The 22748-nt window shown below is 45.5% G+C and overlaps 1 protein-coding gene across 3 annotated transcripts in view; it reads right to left on the bottom strand.

Annotated features, from left to right (window-relative positions):
- BACH2 (BACH transcriptional regulator 2) overlaps positions 1-22748 on the bottom strand; it is a 243483-nt gene that overhangs the window by 16262 nt on the left and 204473 nt on the right. For all 3 annotated transcript variants that reach the window (XM_083177041.1, XM_083177043.1, XM_083177042.1), the window contains one exon: positions 9849-11384. In XM_083177041.1, the coding sequence (XP_083033167.1) occupies positions 9849-11384 (1536 nt within the window). The remainder of the gene's footprint in view (positions 1-9848; positions 11385-22748) is intronic.

Raw genomic sequence — 22748 nt, 5'->3', positions numbered from 1 at the left:
TGACACACAGCGAAAATCACTTAGAAAGCAATTCGCCATCTTCTCATTGAATACACTCAAGGCAAATCACATTAAAAAAACCACAGCGAGTTGCAGAGACTATCAGACGGCGAATTGTCCGTCATTCACTGTTCGCAGACGGCGAAAAGTGCACGTTGAATAGGGTGATTCACTTTTTGACACAAAAAATCACCTTCCAACGCAAAAATAGCACAAATTTGCCGTGAAACATTGGCCTGATTGAATACTGCCCACAGAGCTTACACTGCATTGCTGTGACATCACTAGCACTGCTCCTGAATATGAATCAATCAATTCTTTACATTTTCCTAATACCGAACAAAGTAACTTGGCTGAAGCAGAGGGAAAGAGTTTATGGTAGACATATATAGCTAAAGGCAAACACTACTGTTATTTAATGTGTATTATTCCATCCAGTAATATACACATTTGGATAGAAGGTAAAATAGGGGATTTACTGCTTCACCCACTGATAACTAGGGTTGCCACCTCAGGCATCTTCAATTCCCGGAGATTCCCCCCCCCCCCCCCCCCCCCACATCTTCATGTGCGCGTGCGCTCTCAGAAAAGTGGGCGTGGCTTTGTAAAACAGGCATGACCTCTTCTGAAAAGTGGCCGTGGCCTCTAATACAGACATGTATTGAAGTCCCTATTGTTACATTTAATAACACATTTCCCCTATTGACAACTCCTAAACAGAGATACCTCATACCACACCCTGACACCAGGGACAACAACTTCACAGCAACTTCCCCCACCCCCTCACTTCTCGTACATACATATCTGCCCCAAACACTGACCGTCCACACACATAAATCCCCCCCTCCACACTGGCCTCACCATTTCCTCACCTGACAGCACAGAGGGCTCTGCCCTGGGACTGATACACAGTAGCAGCCGGCTTATCTCTCCTCTGAGGCTCAGTTTGGGAGGAAGCGCTGCTGCAGCATCCTAAGCTGTTGGCTGCACAGTGCTCCTCCGTCGTCTCCTCTCCCGTGGCCCAGTTTAAATATTTCTGGAGGTGGAGGGAGATGTGGGGTTGGCAGCAACTCGCAAGTGCTGGAGACACACTGTGCATGCCCTGTGGCCTTTCTGGCACCCGCAGCTCACGCTCCGCTGGAACCACCCTCCCTATGCCACTCAGTTGGGAGGCTGTGGAGGCTTTCAAAGTCACCCAGATTCCGGGAGAATCCCAGAATCCGGGAGACTGCAAAAACTTCCTGGAGGGTTGCCACCAATTCAGGGAGAATCCAGGAAATCCCGGAGAGGTGGCAACCCTACTGATAACGCATGTAATCAGATACATCTCATGGCACATCAACTTTTAAAACCTCTATATTTTACACAGTGTACAACTGCACAAATGTACTTGTGTAAGTGAACATCTCATTTCACAGAACACTTTCCTTTTTGAAATCTTATTCAGCAATTAGTGTACACCATGTGGGTGATTGTGCATAGTGACACTAGAGGGAACATTAGGGCAGGCGTTCAGTGCTGTAATCGGTGTATGAGCCCTGGCAGAGGGACCTGAACTTTGCTTCCATTCACACAAGACTAGACTTTGTACCTCTATAGTGTGTGATATCAGCTCTATCAGACACCCAAATAAACACAGAGCACTGCACTTTACACAGGACAGCTAACCTTAGACTTGATGATGTGGACTGCTGTTTTGTACATTCATCATGTTTGGCAACAGTGTTTTACTTGTTTTCTTAAAGGGAAATCTCCATGATCTATTTAGCATTATTAATTTACCATTAGGAAAAATGTACTTGTGGGGTGTATTTAATTAGCTGCTGTTAATTACCAGGGGTAATCACCCAGCAGTTAACACAGATTTGTGTTTGAGACTGAGGAGGCACAAGCAGAAATCCATGTTAAATGCCCTGACTGGGTTCAATTCATGGCAGCAGGTAATTACGGCAGGTGAAAAAGGGGTAGTAATTGAATAGTCCTGGGCATTAAAGCCTGAGGTCACCATGCTATTCACAATGCAGTAAATTATAGCAGCTAAATTAATTTGGCCACATTTCTTGGGGCATACACACGGAGCGATTTTGTGCTATTTTCTAAGCAATCGGACTTGATTGCTTAGAAAATATGCACAAATCTCTCCATGATTATGACCCGAGTGATTAAATATCGCCTGCTAACTAAGGGGGTTATTCTGGTTCACTCCTAAAGGCAAATTCCTTCTCAAATGGTCAAAACCATGTGCACTGCAGGGGGGCAGATGTAACATGTGCAAAGAGAGTTAGATTTGGGTGAGTTATTTTGTTTCTGTGCAAGGCAAATACTGACTGCTTTAATTTACACTGCAATATAGATCTCACTTTGAAGTAAAACCCCACCCAAATCTAATTTTCTCTGCACAAGCCCCACCTGCAGTGCACATGGCTTTGTCCATTTGAGAAGGAATTTGCCTGTGCGAGTGAACGAGAATAAGGGCCGAAGTCAGTGCATGCACTCAAAATCTTGTCAAATTGCTTAGCAGGTGACTGCAAATCTCTTTGTGTGTACAGAATGAGAGATAGTGTTCGGGTTAACACTGGATAAGGCTATGGGGTAATACTGCAGGAGGCACAGGGGGTAAGACTGGATTATGAGGCACAGGGGGTAAGACTGGATTATGAGGCACAGGGGGTAAGACTGGATTATGAGGCACAGGGGGTAAAGGCCGCCATACACTATGCGATTCGGCCCCGATTTCACCCGATCCAGATGGATCGGGCAGTGAAATCGGACCAAATCGCAGGTTTTGACACCCGGTCCGACCCGATGCGCGGTCCCATGCGCATCGCTCCGGCTGCACATAAGATAAATCTTATGTGCAGCTGTGGGGACTCTGAGGACGCCGGCGAGGGAGGGGGGGCGGGAGACGCCGGCGAGGGAGGGGGGCGGCAGGGGGAGCCGGAGCAGGGAGCTGTCATGCTCCGTCCGGGTAGGGGGGGGGGGACACGCCGCTAGTAGTGCGGACCCTGCGGGGGACACAGGCGGCAGTGACATAGAGCCGGGCGGGGGGAGCCGGGAGCTGTCAGCACTGAAAAAAAAAAAAGCCCATACAATGAATGGGCAGCCTGTGATTGGCTGAGCGCTCTCTCAGCCTGTCAGCAATTGGCTGAAAGAGCGCTCAGCCAATCACAGGCTGCCCATTCATTGTATGGGCTTTTTATTTTCAGTACTGACAGCTCCTGGCTCCCCCCGCCCGGCTCTATGTTACTGCCGCCTGTGTCCCCCGCAGCGTCCGCACTACTAGCAGCGTGCGTCCGTCCCCCCAGCCGCCTTGCAGCATCCCCCGCCCGCCACCTCGATGTCCCCGGCCCCCCTGCTCGCTCCACATTGCAGCTCCCCGGGAGTTGCAAATGATACATCGCATGCGATGTATCATTTGCAAAACTTGGCGCATCAAGTGCCAAATCGTGTGTCCCCCTCCCGGGGAGCTGCAGGGGGAAATCAGGTCCGACTTGTCCTTAGGACAAGTCGGACTAATGTATGGGGGCCTTAAGACTGGATTATGAGGCACAGAGGTAACACTGGATTATGGGGCACAGGGGTAACACTGGATTATGAGGCACAGGGGGTTACATTAGATGAGGCACAGGGAGTAACACTGGAGGAGGCATAGGGGGTAACACTGGAGGAGGCACAGGGAGTAACACTAGATGAGACACAGGGGTAACACTGGAGAGGAGGCACAGGGGGTAACACTGGAGGAGGCACAGGGGTAACACTGGATGAAGCACAGGGGGTTAACATGGTGCAGGGTGTACTGGACTCGGGGAGCTAACCTGGATGAGGGTCTGGGCGGGCGGGCGGCCATGTGGCGCTGACCGGGAGGAAGAGGGGGGGAGGGAGGCCGCAGGGAAGGCTGTGAGTCCGGTGGAGTCTGCACTTACCAAGCTCAAGCGCAGGCTGCCACTTCACTCGTCCCCCTGTGCACACGGGAAATCAATGGGTGGGGCCAATGCTAACAAGGGGAAGTGGATTCAGGACGTGATCGTGGAAGCGGTCGCGTCCTATGTACACACGAAACATGAAATAAAGATATTCTAGGCAATTTCACTAGATTTTGTCAGCATGCACTGACTTACTAAGCAGGCGATGCCGATGTGTGGGACCACGCATCAGGATCGCCCAGAGCATACACACGGAGAGATTTGTGCTTAGTTTCTAATAAGCAATCTAGTAAGATTGCTTAGAAAATAGCACAAAATTGCTCCGTGTGTATGCCCCTTTAGCAAACTCGCTTTGCACAAATCTCTGCATGTGTATGTGCTGCCCATGGGAGATCTGGACACAGGGAAATCGCCTACCCTAAATAGTTTAGAAAAAATACTTAGCACACATCTCTAAGTGTGTATGCCCCTAAGTGTTTGGCTTCCCTTCTTTACACATCTTTAGGCATGTATACCCAATATGGGCAATTAAAGATTGTCATTCTTGTAAGTGCTGTATTTCCCATCCCTATTTATATAGTCTTTATCTATACTTCTATGCATTCGCTTTAATCAAAATGCATCTATGTAAGGAGCTGGATGATGAACAATAAAGTAAAAGCATGACAGCTTAATGGAGAAGTGTTGCACGGACTAACTGGTGTAAATTACATATAAGTGCTTAGGCTGGAAGTTTGGTGCTCATCATCAGTAATATGCCCAGGGGGTCATTCAGGAACAGCTGTACCTGCAAAATGTGCAGGACCATTCTGTGCATGCGCAAATGGGTGCTGTGACAGCAGACTGTCAAAAAGGGTTGACACTATTTTCTTCTTCATTTTTTGGGTGCCATTTACCATTGTAAGCCACATAAAAGCCCCTTTACTGTAATGTTCCCCCTCACATGGCCTGCTTTACTTACTGCACTTTGGACAAGGCACCTTGTCAGTGTGAAAGGGGTATTAGTCAAAACCAACTCTAAAATAAGTGCATACTAAATATATGTCCACAATGCTCTTTTTTACCCTATACAGGAGATTATGGTGCAATTTCTGGGACAGTTATTTTCTTAAGTGAGCATGACTGACAGTTGTGTAATATAACAGCGTTGGGTCGACAGGCAACTAGGTCAACAGGGTCAACAGGGTTCTAGGTCGACATGGGTGAAGGTCGACAAATGCATTAGTTCGACATGGGTTAGGTCGACAGGTCGTGAGGTCGTCATGGGTTTTTCACTGTTTTTTTACGCCCGAATGTCGACACAGTCGACATGCACACAGTTGAAAGTCAACCGCAGCCCCTCGCTTCGCGCGCCATGCTGCACTCGGCACACTATTTTATTCTCCCACCATGCCCTAGTGGATGGTAGGGCATGAATTACTGCCTTGCGGCACATGTCGGCTCAATTTTTTTTTTTAAAACCCATGTCGACCGAATGCATTTGTCGACCTAAAACCATGTTGACTTTGTCCCATGTCGACCTAGACACCTGTTGACCTTCATCCATGTCGACCTAGAACCCTGTCGACCTTGTTGACTGTCGACCCAACGGTGTCGACCTAATGACTGTCGACCTTAGTCGGGTCAACAATACGACTATCCCCTCTCAGGGCTTGATAATTCTTAAGGGGGCCCAAGAGCAAATAACTTTTGGGGCCCCAAACAATAAAATGGTGAAGATGATGTTCTGATAACTTTATTGAAAAAGCAGGAGTAAATAAATACTCCCAGGACCACAAATGTGTTAACAGTAGTGCCCCCAGTTTATATTATGCCACACAGAAATGCCTGTTCACAATACGACACTGCCCCCTATGTCATATAGCTATGTGCAGGGGCTCCCCAGTATCTGGCCTGTTTTAATCCAACTTGCAATGGAACCAAATTACATTTTCAAAGCTTTCCAGAAAGTGAAGCTCATTTAATTTAATGTATGCATTATGAAATCGTGATCCATCTACCCTAATCAAAGCGTTCTTGCTCTTACCGCCTCATGGTTCTGTTAAGCTTTTGAAACACAGTTGTTGTATGCAGTCACCACTTTCTTTTTCCTCATCATTCCTGGAACCAAAAGAGGCATACTCTGCACTATACAAGGAGGCCCTGGAGAGGGAAGCTTTTGAGGAAACTGCTGATTATCGGAAGGCAGTTAAATGTGTAAAGCTGCTTGTACACCTTACGTGAGCCAGCTACTGTCTGCAATTAGTTCCAGCAGGCAGGTGTAGAGTAAATTTATAAATACATGAGTTGCTACAAGAAACCTCCATAAGACTGCATTCTAAGGAGTTCCAGCACCCGGGTGGTAAGACACAATGCTACTTGGATTTTTATCCTGGAATTTTATCCTTGTGACTAGAGCCACAGAGATGGATGTCCTAACATGCTTACTACTCACAGATGAATTTATAATGGGCACAGTATGGCCCTCATTCTGGTTGACTCGAATGCCCGCCCGCCATGTGCATGCAGAATTCGCACAATGTTTATGCGCATACCTAAACATCGCTCCCATGTGCAAACGCGCAGGGGAACGTATGAACCAGAATGAGGGCCTATGTGTGTTGAACATGGGCCTTGCACCGCATACCCTGCACCCAGAGTATTCTTACCTTGTGTTGGCAAACATGACCCTTTTCCTCCATTGTGCTATGTTCCCCATGACATCTGCAGGAAGATGGCATCTGCACAATGAAACTAAAGACTCCACGCCACAGCCGTTTCTCTCTTGTAAGCATGCGCCATCTTACCAGTTATTACATGAAAGATGGCGCTGCGGCGGAGGAGGGCCCACTTATCTGCGCTAGGTAAGATGTGCTGAGGAGGGCCTGCTGCTAAGAGTTCCTTGGGCTTAAATACACCCCATTGCTATGCAACCTTTGAGTGAGTGAAATCCTTCTGCCCGATACATTATACATAGGAAACTACTATAAGGACCATATGTGTAATATTTCCAGAGTCTACTCGCTGTCAGCGAGGAGGGAGAGTCTTGCTGCAGAGGCTGCACGTGGGTCCTCTCCGCTCTTAAAATGCCCCTGACAAGAACTTTAATATACTGTATGTTTACGTATACTAGAAAGAATGGTTCTCTATTGCTGGCAGACCATCTATTTTAAGTCCAAATATTTTAGTTTTAATGTTTTACAGTATGTGGACACAAACCCTGTAATACTACTGTAGTTTAGTAATACTGCAATTTGCATTTTTAAGGCAATTCTTGCCATACAGAAATCACTGTCTGCATATGCAACACTGAATGTTATGTTGGTGATGTAGCTATGTGTTAATCTGGCACGGATGTGTCTGCATGAACTGCATGATCACACACAGGGTCTGTCCAAGTGATGCCAGAGCAGATATGACTACTCTCTCAGCATCTTTAATGCAATATTTATTGCTTATTTGGATATGACTTATACATGTAGTCAATGGCTTTTGCTTATTATAATGTGGTTGGAAGTCAATTTATTAAAATTATAATACTAGTAAAAATACATATTAAACTTTACATTTTTAACACATCTGCAAGGGAATGTCAGATTAATGTTGAATAAATGGGTAAGATTCCGATTTCACATTTAAAGCACATGTGGGGGGTTGGTTTCCAGCTGCTTGACACCGCCCCCCCAACACTCATAGGATGAGATGCCCCAATCAGGCAGCAGCAGATGCGAGAGATCACAGTTGGTGTGTACACATGGTGAGATCCCCTTGCTATTCGACTTAAGATTCAAGTGCTATGCAATCTTTGCTAACTCTGTACTACTTACATACAATTCATGGTATCTGCATTAGATTTGCACTATATAGTCATTGCTGCCCTGTCTATCTGGGTTTCGATTCGTGCTGCCACGGTAGTGCGCATCAGGATTTGATGTCCCAGGGACAGCGCAGCACTGTAGAAGCGAAGCGATAGTCCAGCCTAAGCTAGTCATGCCTTGGTCTCTCCTCCTCCTCCTCTGTTCTGGGGCTCAATGTCACTCTCTAGTGACCAGCCCCAGCGTGTCCTCCTACTGCACCGTTTCCGGCGCTGATGTGCTGTGTGGAGAGACCGGCTTGTGCAACTTCCGGCGTGGCGGAGATTAAGTGGTGTGCTGTGGAGCCCCTACGCAGTGGAGACACGGCAGAGTGGAGAGGGCACCGTGCTGGGAGGGAGGGTACACAGTGGCACCTTGACTGGGTATGGGGGGGGGGGGGGGGGGGGGAGTGTAGTTAAAAGGTACACAGCGGCACCGGTAAGTAATGAGTAGCAGGTACACAGTGCCATCTATATGCTTTCTCTCTTTCTTCCTTGCTCTCTTTCCTCCTGCACATCCTTCTCTCAGCCCAATCTCTCACGTCACCTGTCTCTCTGCCCCTAGTCTTTCTCCGCTCTTCTCCCCACTTCTTTCCCCATGCTTTCTCCCTCTCTCTTTCCTCCATATCTCTCCCTCTCCGACGCCCTCTCTGACAGTCTTTCTCCCCAACTCTACTCGGCACGGTTTCTCTCCCGACACCCTTTGTCTCTTACACTCTCATTATTTCTTCTGCCCCCCCCCCCCCCCCCATGGACATTGTAGTGACAATGGGGGGGGGGGGGGGGGGCGGGGGACCATCCAAGATTTTTCTATGGGGCCCACATCCTTCTACACCTCTGCATACATGTGATTAGGCAGAGGTTTGTAAAAGCTAGTTCATCAATCATATGGTCTGCTCTTATAAAGACTGAAGTTACAAACATCAAATAAATGGTCCATAAGAATCGTTATTGGCCAAATATTGTCTAACAATCATTTAATTAGTTTGTGAACAGTTGTACTTCTCTGTTTGTTCACTTCAGTTTTGGTTTGGCAGTTCCCTTATGAGGGGGCGGTAAAAGCTGCTATTCTTTTGGCTGCTGGAGAGTATTGTGTCTGAATGCTGAGTGTAAAGACAAAAACATTAATTCTGGAATGTACTGGTTTGTACATGCCCTGTTATAAAAAAAAATGCAGTGTTCCATCTGTCTGGCTTCCCTCCACCCTTTTCTTTGTGTTACCTCTATCCCTTGGTAAGATAAAAATGTGATATTTTACTAGAATTGTTTCCAGTGCACCAAGCATAGCAAAACTGTATCCAGAAGAAAAATAAACAACTCTGTTGAAATAAAGACATGGCTGAAAACTAAGCACAGTCAGAAAGATGTAACCATGTATTTAGTTCTAGAAGGCCATGTACATGCCAGTCAATACATTTATTCTGAGGATGTAAGGCAGATTCAATTACCTGTTGGTTGAGTTGCGGAGTCTGTTACAGCAGTACGAGCAGAAATGAGTGTTAACTACTGCTCAGCTGCTTGTGGATTGATCACACATCTCTATTACACCTTTCACATCACAAATACTGGGTTGCACCCGGGATCTGGACACAGGTCGTGTCAGGAGTGACCGGCATTTGCTATGATAGTCCCCCACAGTGACTCGGCCAATAAGCCTGGTCGCTGACATCAGAAAGGGGGTGGGCGGAGCAGTGGCGCATCACCAGGGGGCGGGGGAGGAGGCAGCACTTGGAGAAGATGCTGCCTCCTCCCAATAGTGTAAACTGGACCCGGGTTACCCATTCACACTGCAGAGCAACCCAGGTCCGACTCAAGATTAACCCTTCTTTTAACCCAGGTCGGTAATTTGAAAAGGCCCTTTCACACCAACTGTCGACCCGTGTGACCCAGCAACAACTTAAGTTATTTGTGTGATGTGAAAGGGGTATAATACTACACCTGACTGTTGGTTCAGGACAAGCTTACTATAATTACTTCATGTGTTTCAGAAACTATGTTAGACTCTTGCTGACTGTTTTCATATTTGTGACTAATTTTCCTGCTTCCAAATTATGGTCCGGGAACTACCTACTAAAAGGAATTTGATTTCTTACCTCATTTCCCCTGTCTTGAACAGGACAGGACTCACTGTCTGCTTCTGAAAATGACCCAGATTCATCACTCGAATTTGTTCCGTATGACTGCTCACATTTTATTTGCGGCCTTACTTGGTTAAAAATGGAGTCTGCCATTGAACAAGCTTCTTGATGATCAGTAGGTGGAAAGCGAGGGCCTTGTGAACAGGGAGATGATGAAAATTCACAGAGAGGAAGGCTACAAGGGGATCCACCACTGCCATCTTCTGCATATGAGTAAGAGGAGCATGAGCTTGATGTCCTGGTTCTAGTTTCCAAAGGTGGGGAGCGGGGACATACTTTAATTGGCACAGGACAACTAGTGTTTGGCCGCAGCCTTCCTGGCAAGGGGTCTGCTACCAGCCCGCTGTGGGAAAAGGTGTGCGAACTAGGAAGAGATTGGCTAGCTCCTGCCCAAAGACCTTTTGGCACATGCTCAGAAAACTCTTTGTCCAAACAGCTCACACCAGAATACGATTGCACCGGGGTGCTTATTTGGTCACAAGCACTTGAAGAGAATATGACACTTCTCCTGTCTAGTTCCATCTCATGCTTAGAGGCAAGTTCTGTGCCTGACCCCCGTAGAGGGGAAGCCATGAGGAAGTTAGAGGAATCTTTATGAGGTTCACAGGACAGTTCATAATTCCCAGTGAAAGGGTTGTATTCAGTTTTATGGTCACCCTGAGTTGCTCCCTTTTCCACAGGGCTTGAAGGACTTCTAACAAAACTCTGTTGGGAAGTACCAGGCAAGTCAATCAATTCCTCCCCTTTTGTTCTACTAAAAAACGTTCTTAGACTGGAAGGAGAGGACACATTTTTTGGGTCATCAATGTTAACAGGGCTGAGTTGTTTCCCAACCATCTCAATATCCCCTTCTTTATCCCTGATGTCATTGTCATCTCCAGACAGGCAAAGTGTAACACTCTCTTCTTCATTATCATCATCCCGAGGCTCACTTTTGATCTGGCTTAAAGGAAGTCTTAATTTTAGGCCAGTTTCAGAGTTATGTTCATTGAATGTGCTTGTAAAACCTGAGGTACTGTGTGATGTATTGTAGACATTCTTGGAACAAGCCAGCTGGTATTTCTTATATCGTGGATAGCGGATTATAGGATCCTTGTCTAAACTTTCCTTGTCATCCCTTTGCATATTTGAATTCGGCAAATCAGCTTCATTACCATCTGTGGCTTTCTCCCCTGTACCAAAGTGAAAAGGCTCATGGTGCAGTCTTTCCTTTGGACAGGATATTTTTGAGGTCTCAGATTCCATAGTTTCTTCTTCACAATCAAATGTCTCACTTGGAACACTCTGGCACAAGGTGTCTTTCTTGCACAGAAACAAGCCATCTTCCCTGTTTAGAAGCTGCCTCTGAAGAAAGCTGAAGCAGGAGTCTTCCAGGTTGTGCATACGCAGGAATTCAGCACATTGGATGACCTCTTGGATGTTTTCTCTGCTCAGTAATAGCTTCGCAGTGTAGGCAAACTGCAACAATGGACCAAATCCTCTAGCAGTGACCTGCAAAAAAAAAAAGAAAAGTAAAGTAGGGAAATTGCCAATACTACCATCAGCACTGCAATTGTCTGGAATCCCTCAAGTGTAGTGAGATAACCTGACAGCTACAATGTCCATATATAAACACAGTAAAGTACCAGTTAATCTCCCATCAGGTCAGCAATGACTCTACATTTAATAATTAATTCCACTTGCATCTACACATCATGCTATGGCTGGAAATGAAAGATAGACCAAAGCATAGCCTGGCTAACTTCAAACCGCATCCCCGATGAGAGATAAAAATGTACTAAATCAACACAAGCAAATGCTTCTGCCTCTAACGATGACTGAACACTTTCCACGTTGCTAGGATTCCATGTCTGCAATTCTGTCATTATATCTAGGCAATTTTTTTAGGGAAGAAAAAAGTAAAATTGTACAGTTCTTTGATAAACTATTTTGCCTGCTGTGTCTTCACATTAGTGTGGGTCTTTAATGAAAGACAGCAAAAGCCACACATTTATACTTTCTATGAAATCAAGGTAAAAGAAAGAGAAGAAATATACGCATCTATTAAGATATTATACACTGATGTGAGGATAGAATAAGAACATCCTTTGTGAAACATAAATAGATTCAGTGTAGAAGACATCCTCAATGTGTATGTTTCTGGACGGATCGATCACGTTGTCTCTCCTGACAGACATGCATTTCTGTTTACACATCTTTAGGAGAACGGGATACGGTCATTGGATCACCAGCATGTTGGTCGACAGTCATTAGGTCGACATCATTAGGTGACATGCATTTAGGTCGACAGGGTCATTAGGTCGACAGTCATAATGTCGACATGGTTTTTTTTACAGGTTTTTTTTTGGGAGCCGACATGTGCAGACAGGCTGTATTTAATGCCCTACCATCTACTGGGGCATGGTGGGAGAATAAAATAGTGTGCCGAGCGTAGCAAGGCACTGTGCCCGAAGCATGGCAAGTGCAGCGAGCCATGAGAAGGGACGCGGTGCTACGTTTCAGTGTCCATGTCGACATTCGGAACAAAAAATGTGAAAAACCCCATGTCGACCTAATGACCCTGACGACCTAGACTCATGTCGACCTTCCTGCAGGTCAACCTAGACTCCTGTCGACCTAATGGTATCGACCAACATTCTGGTGACCTAATGATCCACACCCAGGAGAACCTTGTGGGAAAAAAAGAGAGATCTTTTTCTCTTGCTAAAGCTCCCAGTGGGAAAGACGTTAGTAAACCTTATATAAAGCTGTCCTTTTTATTGACACAATATTAAGATATCTGGAGACAATGGTATTGCCAAAGGTGTCAGTGACTATAGCATCCACTGCTGGGCCTAATACTTTATATGTCCACACAAGTGGGGCACAGACCAGAATGAAGGACCAGTACAAGATACCGCCCAGAATGCCAGGCAGTGTGGGTGGAACAGATGAGGAATGAGCGATGGCTCTCATGTTTGTATAAGAACAATCACCTACTAGTATTAAAAGCAGAGATTTCCACACACGGTCCTCAAGGCATCCAAACAGTCTAGGGGGGTTATTCAGACCTGGAATGCTAATTTGCAAAGCCCAGCAATCTGGTATTTATGCTGCCCAAACATAGTTAAATCCTGCTGTGTGCAAGGCAAGCCTGCAAATTGCTTACACCATTGAATTATTTTACCATTGTTTGCAGTCTGTGCATACCCCAGGACTTTCGGGGCATGTGCTATATAAGCAGTCATATCGGGGCCAGAGCACTCCCAACACTACTTTTCCAAAGCCTGGGCATGTCTGCATTTCCCTGGCAGACCCATAAAACGATCACCCCCAAACAATGGCTTTCCGTCAATTAACTTGCTTATGGAGAGCGATAAAAATAAAGATCGCAGGAAGGCCTTGCACATGCATACTATGAGCTCTACGCATGCCCAGCTTGCAAACTTGCAGCCTTGCAATCAGGTCTGAATAACCCCTAGTTGTAAGGCTGACTTTTCTTGGCCACAGGTGACTCAATTAACACAGAGGTTGAATCCATTTGACTAATGTGCTGAGACATGGATATACTTAAAAACTGGACAATTGCTGTGCCTTGAGGATCGCTTTTGGGAACCTCGGAGTTAGAGTAATACAAATGCATTTATACAGTGCAAAGTATTCATACTTTAATACCCTCCTAGAATGTCCGGGTTGTTCCCAAAAATTGAGTGGGGATCCCAGCACCCAAGAAAGGTGGGTATGTATGCTGCTCCCTCCCCTCTTGGGATGCCCACATGGAGTACACCAGATTATGTGATTCAGGCTTGTGCTTGTTCCTTCTGCCTTTGCAGCTCGTCTTCTGAAGAAAAGTAGTTGTATAATTATTTGATTATGTGTTCATCGGACATATCATCTAGCTTGTTCTGTTTAGCCCATGTACACTGTATTGGCATTGGCCATAACTACAATTTGAAAATCGTGGAAACATTTCTGGATAAGCACTACAATATCTCTCTCTCTCTGTATAACTTAAAGCAATTGTTTAATTATAGAAGATCTCTAATAATGGTCTGTGCTATCCCAAAATGCACCAAAACTAAACTGTCCTGTATCCATGAGTAAAGAGTGTAACCAGAAAAAAGAAATGTGCCAGCGCTGGCTGTTTTAAGAAATTTACAATACACGGTTCTGTAAATAACAATTTATTAATAACAACAATCAGAATAAAATATATATTAATATAAGATAAAAAGGTGAATCTCTCTAGATGGTGTAGTTCATAGCACTCAATTTTGCATCACTATCACAAAGATGATCTGATTTGGATCTGTAGCTTGAATATTATATAGGAATAATAGGCTGTATATTACCATCCCATTGTGCCTGGTTGTTTGAGGCCATGATCTGTGACACTGTGTCCTGTAGTTTGTCCTATAATTTCAAGGACTCAAGGTTCCCAATAGAATGTCCTCTTGTTTTCGTCTGGACGAAATTAGGGATCAAGCGGTTATCCCAATATGATTTATAGATAGATTTAATTTACTCTGCAAAAGAGAGATTTATTGGACTCTAAAGTTTGGTTCGCTACATCCGGATGGACTAAATGAAACGATTGAATTGAATACAGTATTATAATGATTCCCCACCAATTCTCCATGGTTTTGTCTATACCATTATTGTATGAAATTAGATGTATGTAATTGTGTGTATTTTCTCTCTGTACGATATATAGAATTAAAATGTATAAAAATGTATAAAAATGTATATCTATGATTGCTGTAATTCTCTGATGAAATAAGTACTTGTGTGCGTTTTAACGCACTATAGTTCCTCATTCTCTGCCTTCTTTGAACATCTAACAGGCTTTCCGTCCAGATCTCCAATAGGAGATTGGTCTCTCGGGCGTTGCCATGACAGCGCAGTGGACGCCACTCGGCGCCGTCTACTGTGTCGGAGAAACATCACGTATCTGTGATGCAGAGACGTCTTACGTCCTTCTCTGACATGTGGACGTTGCTAGGGACGCCCATTCAGTTGCCGAGCAGGACGCGAATCACGTAGCGTCACGTGACCGCGTCTGTTGCCCGGCAACACGGGAGATACACCCGGAACTCCGGCTGCGGGCTGCCGCCAGTGGGGCTGATACCGGCAATCGGCTCACGGCGGCCGGGCGCGCCGGATGCTCATGGGGTGTAACGGAGAAGCCTGATACTTTTTGGTAAATATATGTCTTCACTTTTGTTAACATTATCTTATTGCCCTATTCTAATACAAGCAAATCACTTCCGGGTCATGTGACCCTCACAAACGGACTTCCTGTCTATCTTATTTTATTTTATATATAAAACTAACATTTGCACATAACAAAGTATTTTTAAATTCATCTGACTGCCTCCTCTATTAGTTTAACTACCTAAATACTACAGTGTATACACGGTTCTTATGTAAAAAGTGTTTTTTAGACATTAATTGAATGTACAGGTGAATCACCTAGGTAATTAACAAACAGGTATAAAAACCATGCCTTGAGCTCACTACAAACATACTTGCTCCTGATGAAGCCGGTGATACCGGGGAAACGCGTTGAGCACCACTGAAAATCGCTGTCCATTTGGCATCCATCCACCTGCCAGTGACGTGTCCATCCACCCCACAGATGACCCTAAAAATTCCTGGATGTACAAATCATATTGGGATAACCGATTGATCCCTAATTTCGTCCAGACGAAAACAAGAGGACATTCTATTGGGAACCCTGAGTCCTTGAAATTATAGGACAAACTACAGGACACAGTGTCACAGATCCTGGCCTCAAACAACCAGGCACAATGGGATGGTAATATACAGCCTATTATTCCTATATAATATTCAAGCTACAGATCCAAATCAGATCCTCTTTATGATAGTGATGCAAAATTGAGTGTTATGAACTACACCATCTAGAGCGATTCACCTTTTTATCTTATATTAATATATATTTTATTCTGATTGTTGTTATTAATAAATTGTTATTTACAGAACCGTGTATTGTAAATTTCTTAAAACAGCCAGCGCTGGCACATTTCTTTTTTTTGTCCCCTATATTTGGGCCTGACAAACCCAGTGCCAGCAGCTGTTGATAGCGCGCCACACACCACCTATATTCAAAGAGTGTAACCAGGGCTGTCAATAAGGGGGTGCTGTGGGTACACCTGTTCTGGGCCCCGGCAGCTCATTTTGCCCACCACAATCCACCCCCCTCCCCTCCCTCCCGACTGCCTCTGCTGCACTGCGCTCAGTGCGCTGAACAAAGCAGGTCCCGGAGCACAGGCTTATACAACCAGGGATGCACATGACTAAAAATTGCACCCAAAGAAATGCCACCTATGGCAAATAGTTGGTAGTTCTGAGTGTCTCGGAATTGTGGTGATGTCGTGCTGGAATTTTAGGACTAATGCATAATGTTTCATCAATATTTCCCCCCAAAAAATTGTGTAAACAAAACTTTAAGCTAATATCCTACTGTATTATTAGATCTCACTTAATTTCCCCCTATGACCAGCGTCATCAGTGGTTATGGAAGATCACTAGAAATCTCTGTTGTGTTTATAGAATGGCTAAATATTTTCCCTGCCCTATCAAATATGCAGTTTATGCTTTGGAAAAACGTAATTAAAGTTAAAAAAATTTTTTTACATAAATGAAATACATAGTATGCCACGTTATACTGTATGTGTTGTGCTAATCACCAGATTCCATCACCACTCAGGCCTTGGGATAAACCCACTCTGCTGTACGAACAACGGGGAGAATTGGAAAGTGGATAATTAGACTCTCTGAAATCCATGAGGAGGCATTTTCCTGTTTCAGCACATACATACTGTAAACAAACTTAAGATTCAAAACATTCCATAGTAGAGCCATTGGAATTCATCAGACAGTTCAGACGGAGAGCTATTGAAAGGAACAAAGGCAGCATTCATTGTACCCTAGATGCGGGGTTTCACATTCTATAGGCTGCACAGTTACTTGTAAATCTATTCTCCTTGTACTTAAATATAAGTACATCTGCTTACACAATGAGGTCGACTCAGCCACGTTAGTTTGGGTCCGAATTCAACCCTTGGCCAATGGTGGAGGGTTTGCACATGCACGTTTATACGCATGTGCAAATCCTGTGTGGAAACGGCTTCAGCAAGGGGGCGGACACTAGGCCGGAGCAGGGAAACACCCAGTGTTTTATGAGTGTCCCCCCTGAAAAGCTGGCCGTTCCCCTGGGAATACAGGTAGGCTAATGCCTGTTAGGGGCTGGCGGCTGAGGTCACATGATGAAAGTGTAAAGCATGACGTCAACGCCCACCCACTTTTCGGACATTAGTCAGTTTTCACTGACTTTTATTTCCGGAGGGGAAATAAATAATTCTACGGTCGTTAACCATCGAATGATTTATTTGCCCTCTGGCCGCATACGAGGGGATGTGTTCTCGTACACATCCCCTCACATGATACCAAGGGGATGCGGGTGGTGCTAACAATGGGTACCGAGCGTTCGTCGGGGCAAATATATGCTGCCTAGCAGGTGGGTCTGAATCAGGCCCAATATTCATCTAATACACTGTTGATAACAGCTTGGGACCACACTTACCTTCATACACCATACAAAAGTGCGAGCATGGTATCGGCCATATGATATACTGTAAATACAGCTTTGGTGTGCTTCCTATATATTGCCCTTATTTAACTACAAGTAATGTTACATGGTTACTATGGGACTCCCAGATGCAACTGCTGCAAAGTTGTGTGCTCTGCTGGATTTTGCAGTGGGCGGAGCCATAATTCATTCACTATGGTAATGGAAGGGATTCCGGAGGGTTGTCCTCTCCTAGGACATATCAAGGTTCAGAGTGTTTGGATATACTGGGGCAGATGTAGTAAGCCTTAACAAGAGATAAATGCAAGGGTGATAAGGAGAGATAAAGGTCCAGCCAATCGGCTCCTTACTGACTTTTTCAAACACAGCCTGTAACATGGCAGTTAGCAGGTGATTGGCTGGACGTTTATCTCTCCTTATCACCCTTAGATTTATCTCTTGTTAAGGCTTAATACATCTGCCCCACTATGAGAGTTAAGGTGGGTACACACTGGAGCCATAGGTGCTGATTTATGTTTTTGCTGGTGGGTGCTCAAGCCAAAAATATAGGGGAGTGGCTTCATGGGAAAGGGGCTTGGCCACAAAATAATACTGATTTATATTATGCAGCACAGTTGTCTCCAAAAATTCAAAATATGGCAACAGTGCCAAATACATAAATGCTCACAGTGCAGGTACAAATCGCCCCCCCCCCCCCCCCACAGTGCCAAATACATAAATGCCCCCACAGTACCTGTGCCAGCGACAAGGGAGGGGTGTACAGTGGGACACGGGTGGGTGGGCCGCTGCTGAGCGGGTGGGTGCTCGGGCCCTCAAGCACCCACAGAATCGGCACCTGTGACTGGAGCACGTCAGCACAATAAGCCTTTTCATTACAACAGATCACCTACATTAATTAGTGTGTGCGGGGAATTACACAATTACAAAGTACTACAGTTCAAAATGGTTAGTAGTTGCAGTGCTGCATTTGGTCTTTCCTTGGTGAATAGCATTCAATAGGATTTCACTCCGGGAAACCTGATAATTAATATGCAGATTGTTTGCATATTGGTTTGTATGGCTGTACTTGTCACTACGGCAACACCATCAAGTATGTTTCTGTAGCAACTACTTTTACATACAGCTGTAGTTGCTGGCATTGTGCATGTAGTGTTCCCGCTAAGCTTGTGTTGCAGGGTGCAATGCAATGCTCTGTCCATTTTTTAAACTACTATATGTGGTCTATCCTTTCACCGAAACCTCCCGCTCTGTACCACTACCCTCCACCCAGCTAAGGTGTGACAGAGACCACAGCAGCGTAACAGCACGGGGGGGGGGGGGCAACTGAAAGAGCTGCCAGACACTGTTAATAGTGTCTGGCAGCTCTTCCAGGTGCCACCCGTCGTGCTGAGGACCAGGGGAGCGCGAGAACTGTGCATCTCAGAGGTAGCGTGGGAGTTGAGTTAAGGTCCCGGGTGGGTGCCGGCTGCCATGTGCATGCTCCTGTTGCACTCCTCCCATATGCTCTGCACTGTACCTTCAGGCCAGGCAGTATGTCGCTGCTCTGGTGTCGCTTGTCAGCATGTTCAAATGAAAACGCTGGCCATTCCCATGGTGATTTGGTGATGATGTGGGTGCCGGCAGCTGACTTAAGCGGATGTCGGCTGCCCGCCCTCTTCCCATACAGGGAGCCTGCAGATCTAAGTCACCATAGAGGTGTCTTAGATCTGCAAGCGCTTGCAAAATGTTTCGATACTCGGCGACCATCAAATGATTTTATCCCTGCCTGCTAGGCTGCCAATGGATGTTTATGCTGAACACCCATTTGCATGCGTGCAAGGATATTCAGCGTGCGAGTGGGGGCGGCCGTTTGTCCAGGCTGTGCATAGATGACAGGCAAAGCTGCAAAATTCGAATAAGCTCCTTGATGTGGTTGTACTGTAAATGCTCTGCTCCACACGTGCTGCCGGTTATTACCCCTCTCCCTCCACTATTTCTGCTGCTGGGAGGGGGGTGCCCTGCTCGGTGGTCAGCATCTTGCCCTAAAAATGTCGCTATGCATGACTAAATCTATTTATTTATATTGTAAAGTATAAGAGAGCCGTGTGTATGTTATAATTATTTAAAACATTATTTCAAAATGGTTTCAGTTGTACAAAGATAGTTTTGTAAAATGTAAAAGTTTGGTTAAAAGCTTAATGTTAAGTTGTTGTATGCATGCCAAGCATTTACTTTTTAGAAAAGCATAAAAATGAATGTACAGTATATCCTTTTTACATGATTGATGCATACTAAGCTAACTCTGGTTTTGTTATTATGTATGAGAGCATTTACTTTTCATCGAGCTGTGTACTACACACAAAATCATTTCCTTTGTTTTGCACTGCATGCATTAAATATTAACATTTTACCATGCACTATTCACTGGTGTTGGTTGCCTGCTACTCAATGTAAAACTACTATACATTAGACATATAAGCTTTACTGCAAACAACTACTGTAAGTATCCATAATGTTTAGTAATGCTTAAGCAGAACTACAATGCTGCCCTGGTTTAGTGATAACTGGGCAATCCACCATACATTTGCTGCTGATAGGACTGACAGTCTCTGGCTGCTGTTGATTAAGAGGAATCTCGCGAGAACTACCGACCTCTCACGAGAATTCCCATGTACTTGACTTCCAGCAAAGCCGCCGGGCGGGCCACTTGGACCGGCTACGAGGGCAGCATATGGCCCCCGGGCCTGAGGTTCCCCACCCCTGTTTTACAGTGTCAGTTTCACTGTTGTCTCTGTTATACTTACAACAAGAGGTGCCCATCTAGCCTAAGCGTAAGTGCTGCATAAGATGAAGACCATAATTCTGGGAATTCTGGATAGTATATTATGGTAATTTCAGTCACATCCAGCACTATTAACATTTACCATGATCATTCACATTAGTTACTCCACCAGAGAATCATATAGTCATAGAGGGAGATGCACTAGCGTGTTAAAAGTGGAGAGATAAAGTACCAGTCAATCAGCTCCTAACTGCCATGTTACAAGATCTCTACTTTATCACTCTCAAAAGGTTAGTGCGTCTGTTCCTAAGAATTCTATCACACGTTTCTAACGCCAACCCCTGCCATCCCTGCCAGGGGGCGTGCGCACACGAGACGCTCGCGCGCCCCCTGGCAACGGAGCCTGCCTCCGGTCCCCGCCGCCTCCCCCGCCGTCGCTGCAGGTACCCCTCGCTGCCCCCCTAACGCTGCCCATCTCCCTGAAGCGGAGCCGGGCAGGGACACGCAGCGTCCCCACCGAGAGACTGGGATGCGCGTGCGTGTGAGACTGGTTCTTAAAATACGGGGGACCCCTACTCATTTTGTCCCCCGTATTTTGGGAACCAGCCCCGGCCCTTGAACCTGGGGCTGGTTTTAATAAAATCAACGAAGCCCTATTTGTCGGGTTTCCTGATTTTTTAATACCAGCCCAGCTCTTTCAGCCTGGTGCTGGTTACGGCAGTGGGGGGGACCACACGACGATTTTTTTTTTTCTTTTACTAAATACCGTTTTAGAGCCATTCCCACTGCCTAAAAAACGGCTCTGAAACGTGTAGGACTCTGCTTTTTAAAGGTGTTGAAATACCGGTTAACTTTAACCGGTAAATCAACTCTGGCGCTTTCCCACTGCAGCCTTAAACGTTTAGACAGCACTTCATATCAGTTGTTCATTGTATTCTTCATAATATTGCAATAGTTCATTTTCTGAACCTTAGTAGTGCACTACTTTAAAGATACATTGTACTGCCCTAGTTCACATTATAGTACACATTATTCCACAGTAGGAGTTACAGTGTCCTCAGTCAGCTCAGCCGCACAGCATCCGGAAAGACTGGGGCTGGTGTAGGAGTCCCAGTTCCTGGGACTCTGCTCCACACGCCCAGCACCCAGAGATACAGGGGCATGTCACAAGGCCAGGCCCCCATGACTCAAGGTACACCCCCTTGAGATGTGGCCATTCCATCTTGTTACGGGCATGAGCACACTACAGTATCAGGGCTGATTAGACCCAAACTAATCCCTACACATAGTTAATATTATACCACATTTTCATGCTCCCTATTCATATTATGCCACACTATAGTGCATCCAGTTCAAATTATGATAACAATAGTGCCTCCACCTCATACTATGATATATTACAGTGCCACAGTTCTAATTATGTAACATTATAGTGCCCTCAAGTTCATATTATATCACATTACAATGAGCAGTTGGTATTATGGCCCCCAGTTTAAATGATGTCACATTATATTCCCCAGTTCAGATTATGACATGTTACAGTGCCCTCTTACTATTTTAACATTAACTACATACTGTGCACCACTCACTGTAAATGGAATGTCATCTCGGTACTTGTGTACTAGCGCGGCACCCATCACATCGCAGACCATAAGGCATACGATGGTGTGCGATGGTATGCGATGCGATGTTGCGCGATGGCAGGCAATGTTATACAATTTAAAATTGTATACCATCGCATTGTATGGCATTGTATGCCATTGTATCGCATATACAATGGTATGCGATTTAAAATTGTATAAGCACCCTAATGAATTTTTCAATGTTAAAAGTGCCCCCTATTAGATAACTAAACGTCATGGGTGCTTACTATGTTAAAAGCACCCCCAACGGCACCCCCACTATCAACGCCAGACTGAAGCGTGGCGAGTGCAGCGGTACGCGTCCTCTGACCTTTTCATACCCCCACTATACATGTCGGCGTGGAGTTGTTTTTCTATAGTGCGGCGAGCGCAGCGAGCCCCACGAGGGGACGCGGAATAAATGTAAAGTATTACTCGTCCGCTCGCCACACTATATAAAATCAACTCCACGCTGACGTGGATAGTGGGGGTATGAAAAGGTCGGAGGACGCGTACCGCCGCCGCTCGCCACGCTTCGGGTTGGCATTCATAGTGGGGGTGGCGTGGGGGTGCATTTAACATTGTAAGCCCCCATTAGGGTGCTTATACAATTAAAGTCGTATAGGGAGCTTATACAATTTAAAATCGCATCGCTGTGCATCGGGTGTATGGCATGCGATGCGATTAGAAGTTGTACGACTTAATATCGTGGGCGCCGTGATAATACACAAGTACCGTCATCTCATTAAGGGTGGGCAATGGGCTGGACCCCATTGTTTAGCAGGCAAATCCAGGATATTGGTATGCATCTATATACACTGGACCCTGGGCCTCCTAAACATCTGGGCTCCATACCAATGGCACTCCCAAAACCCACTATT

This window comes from Crinia signifera, chromosome 3, assembly GCF_055691185.1.
Source record: "Crinia signifera chromosome 3, ASM5569118v1, whole genome shotgun sequence".
In the NCBI taxonomy this organism is placed as follows: domain Eukaryota; kingdom Metazoa; phylum Chordata; class Amphibia; order Anura; family Myobatrachidae; genus Crinia; species Crinia signifera.
This window is presented reverse-complemented; position numbering and strand designations above follow the sequence as displayed.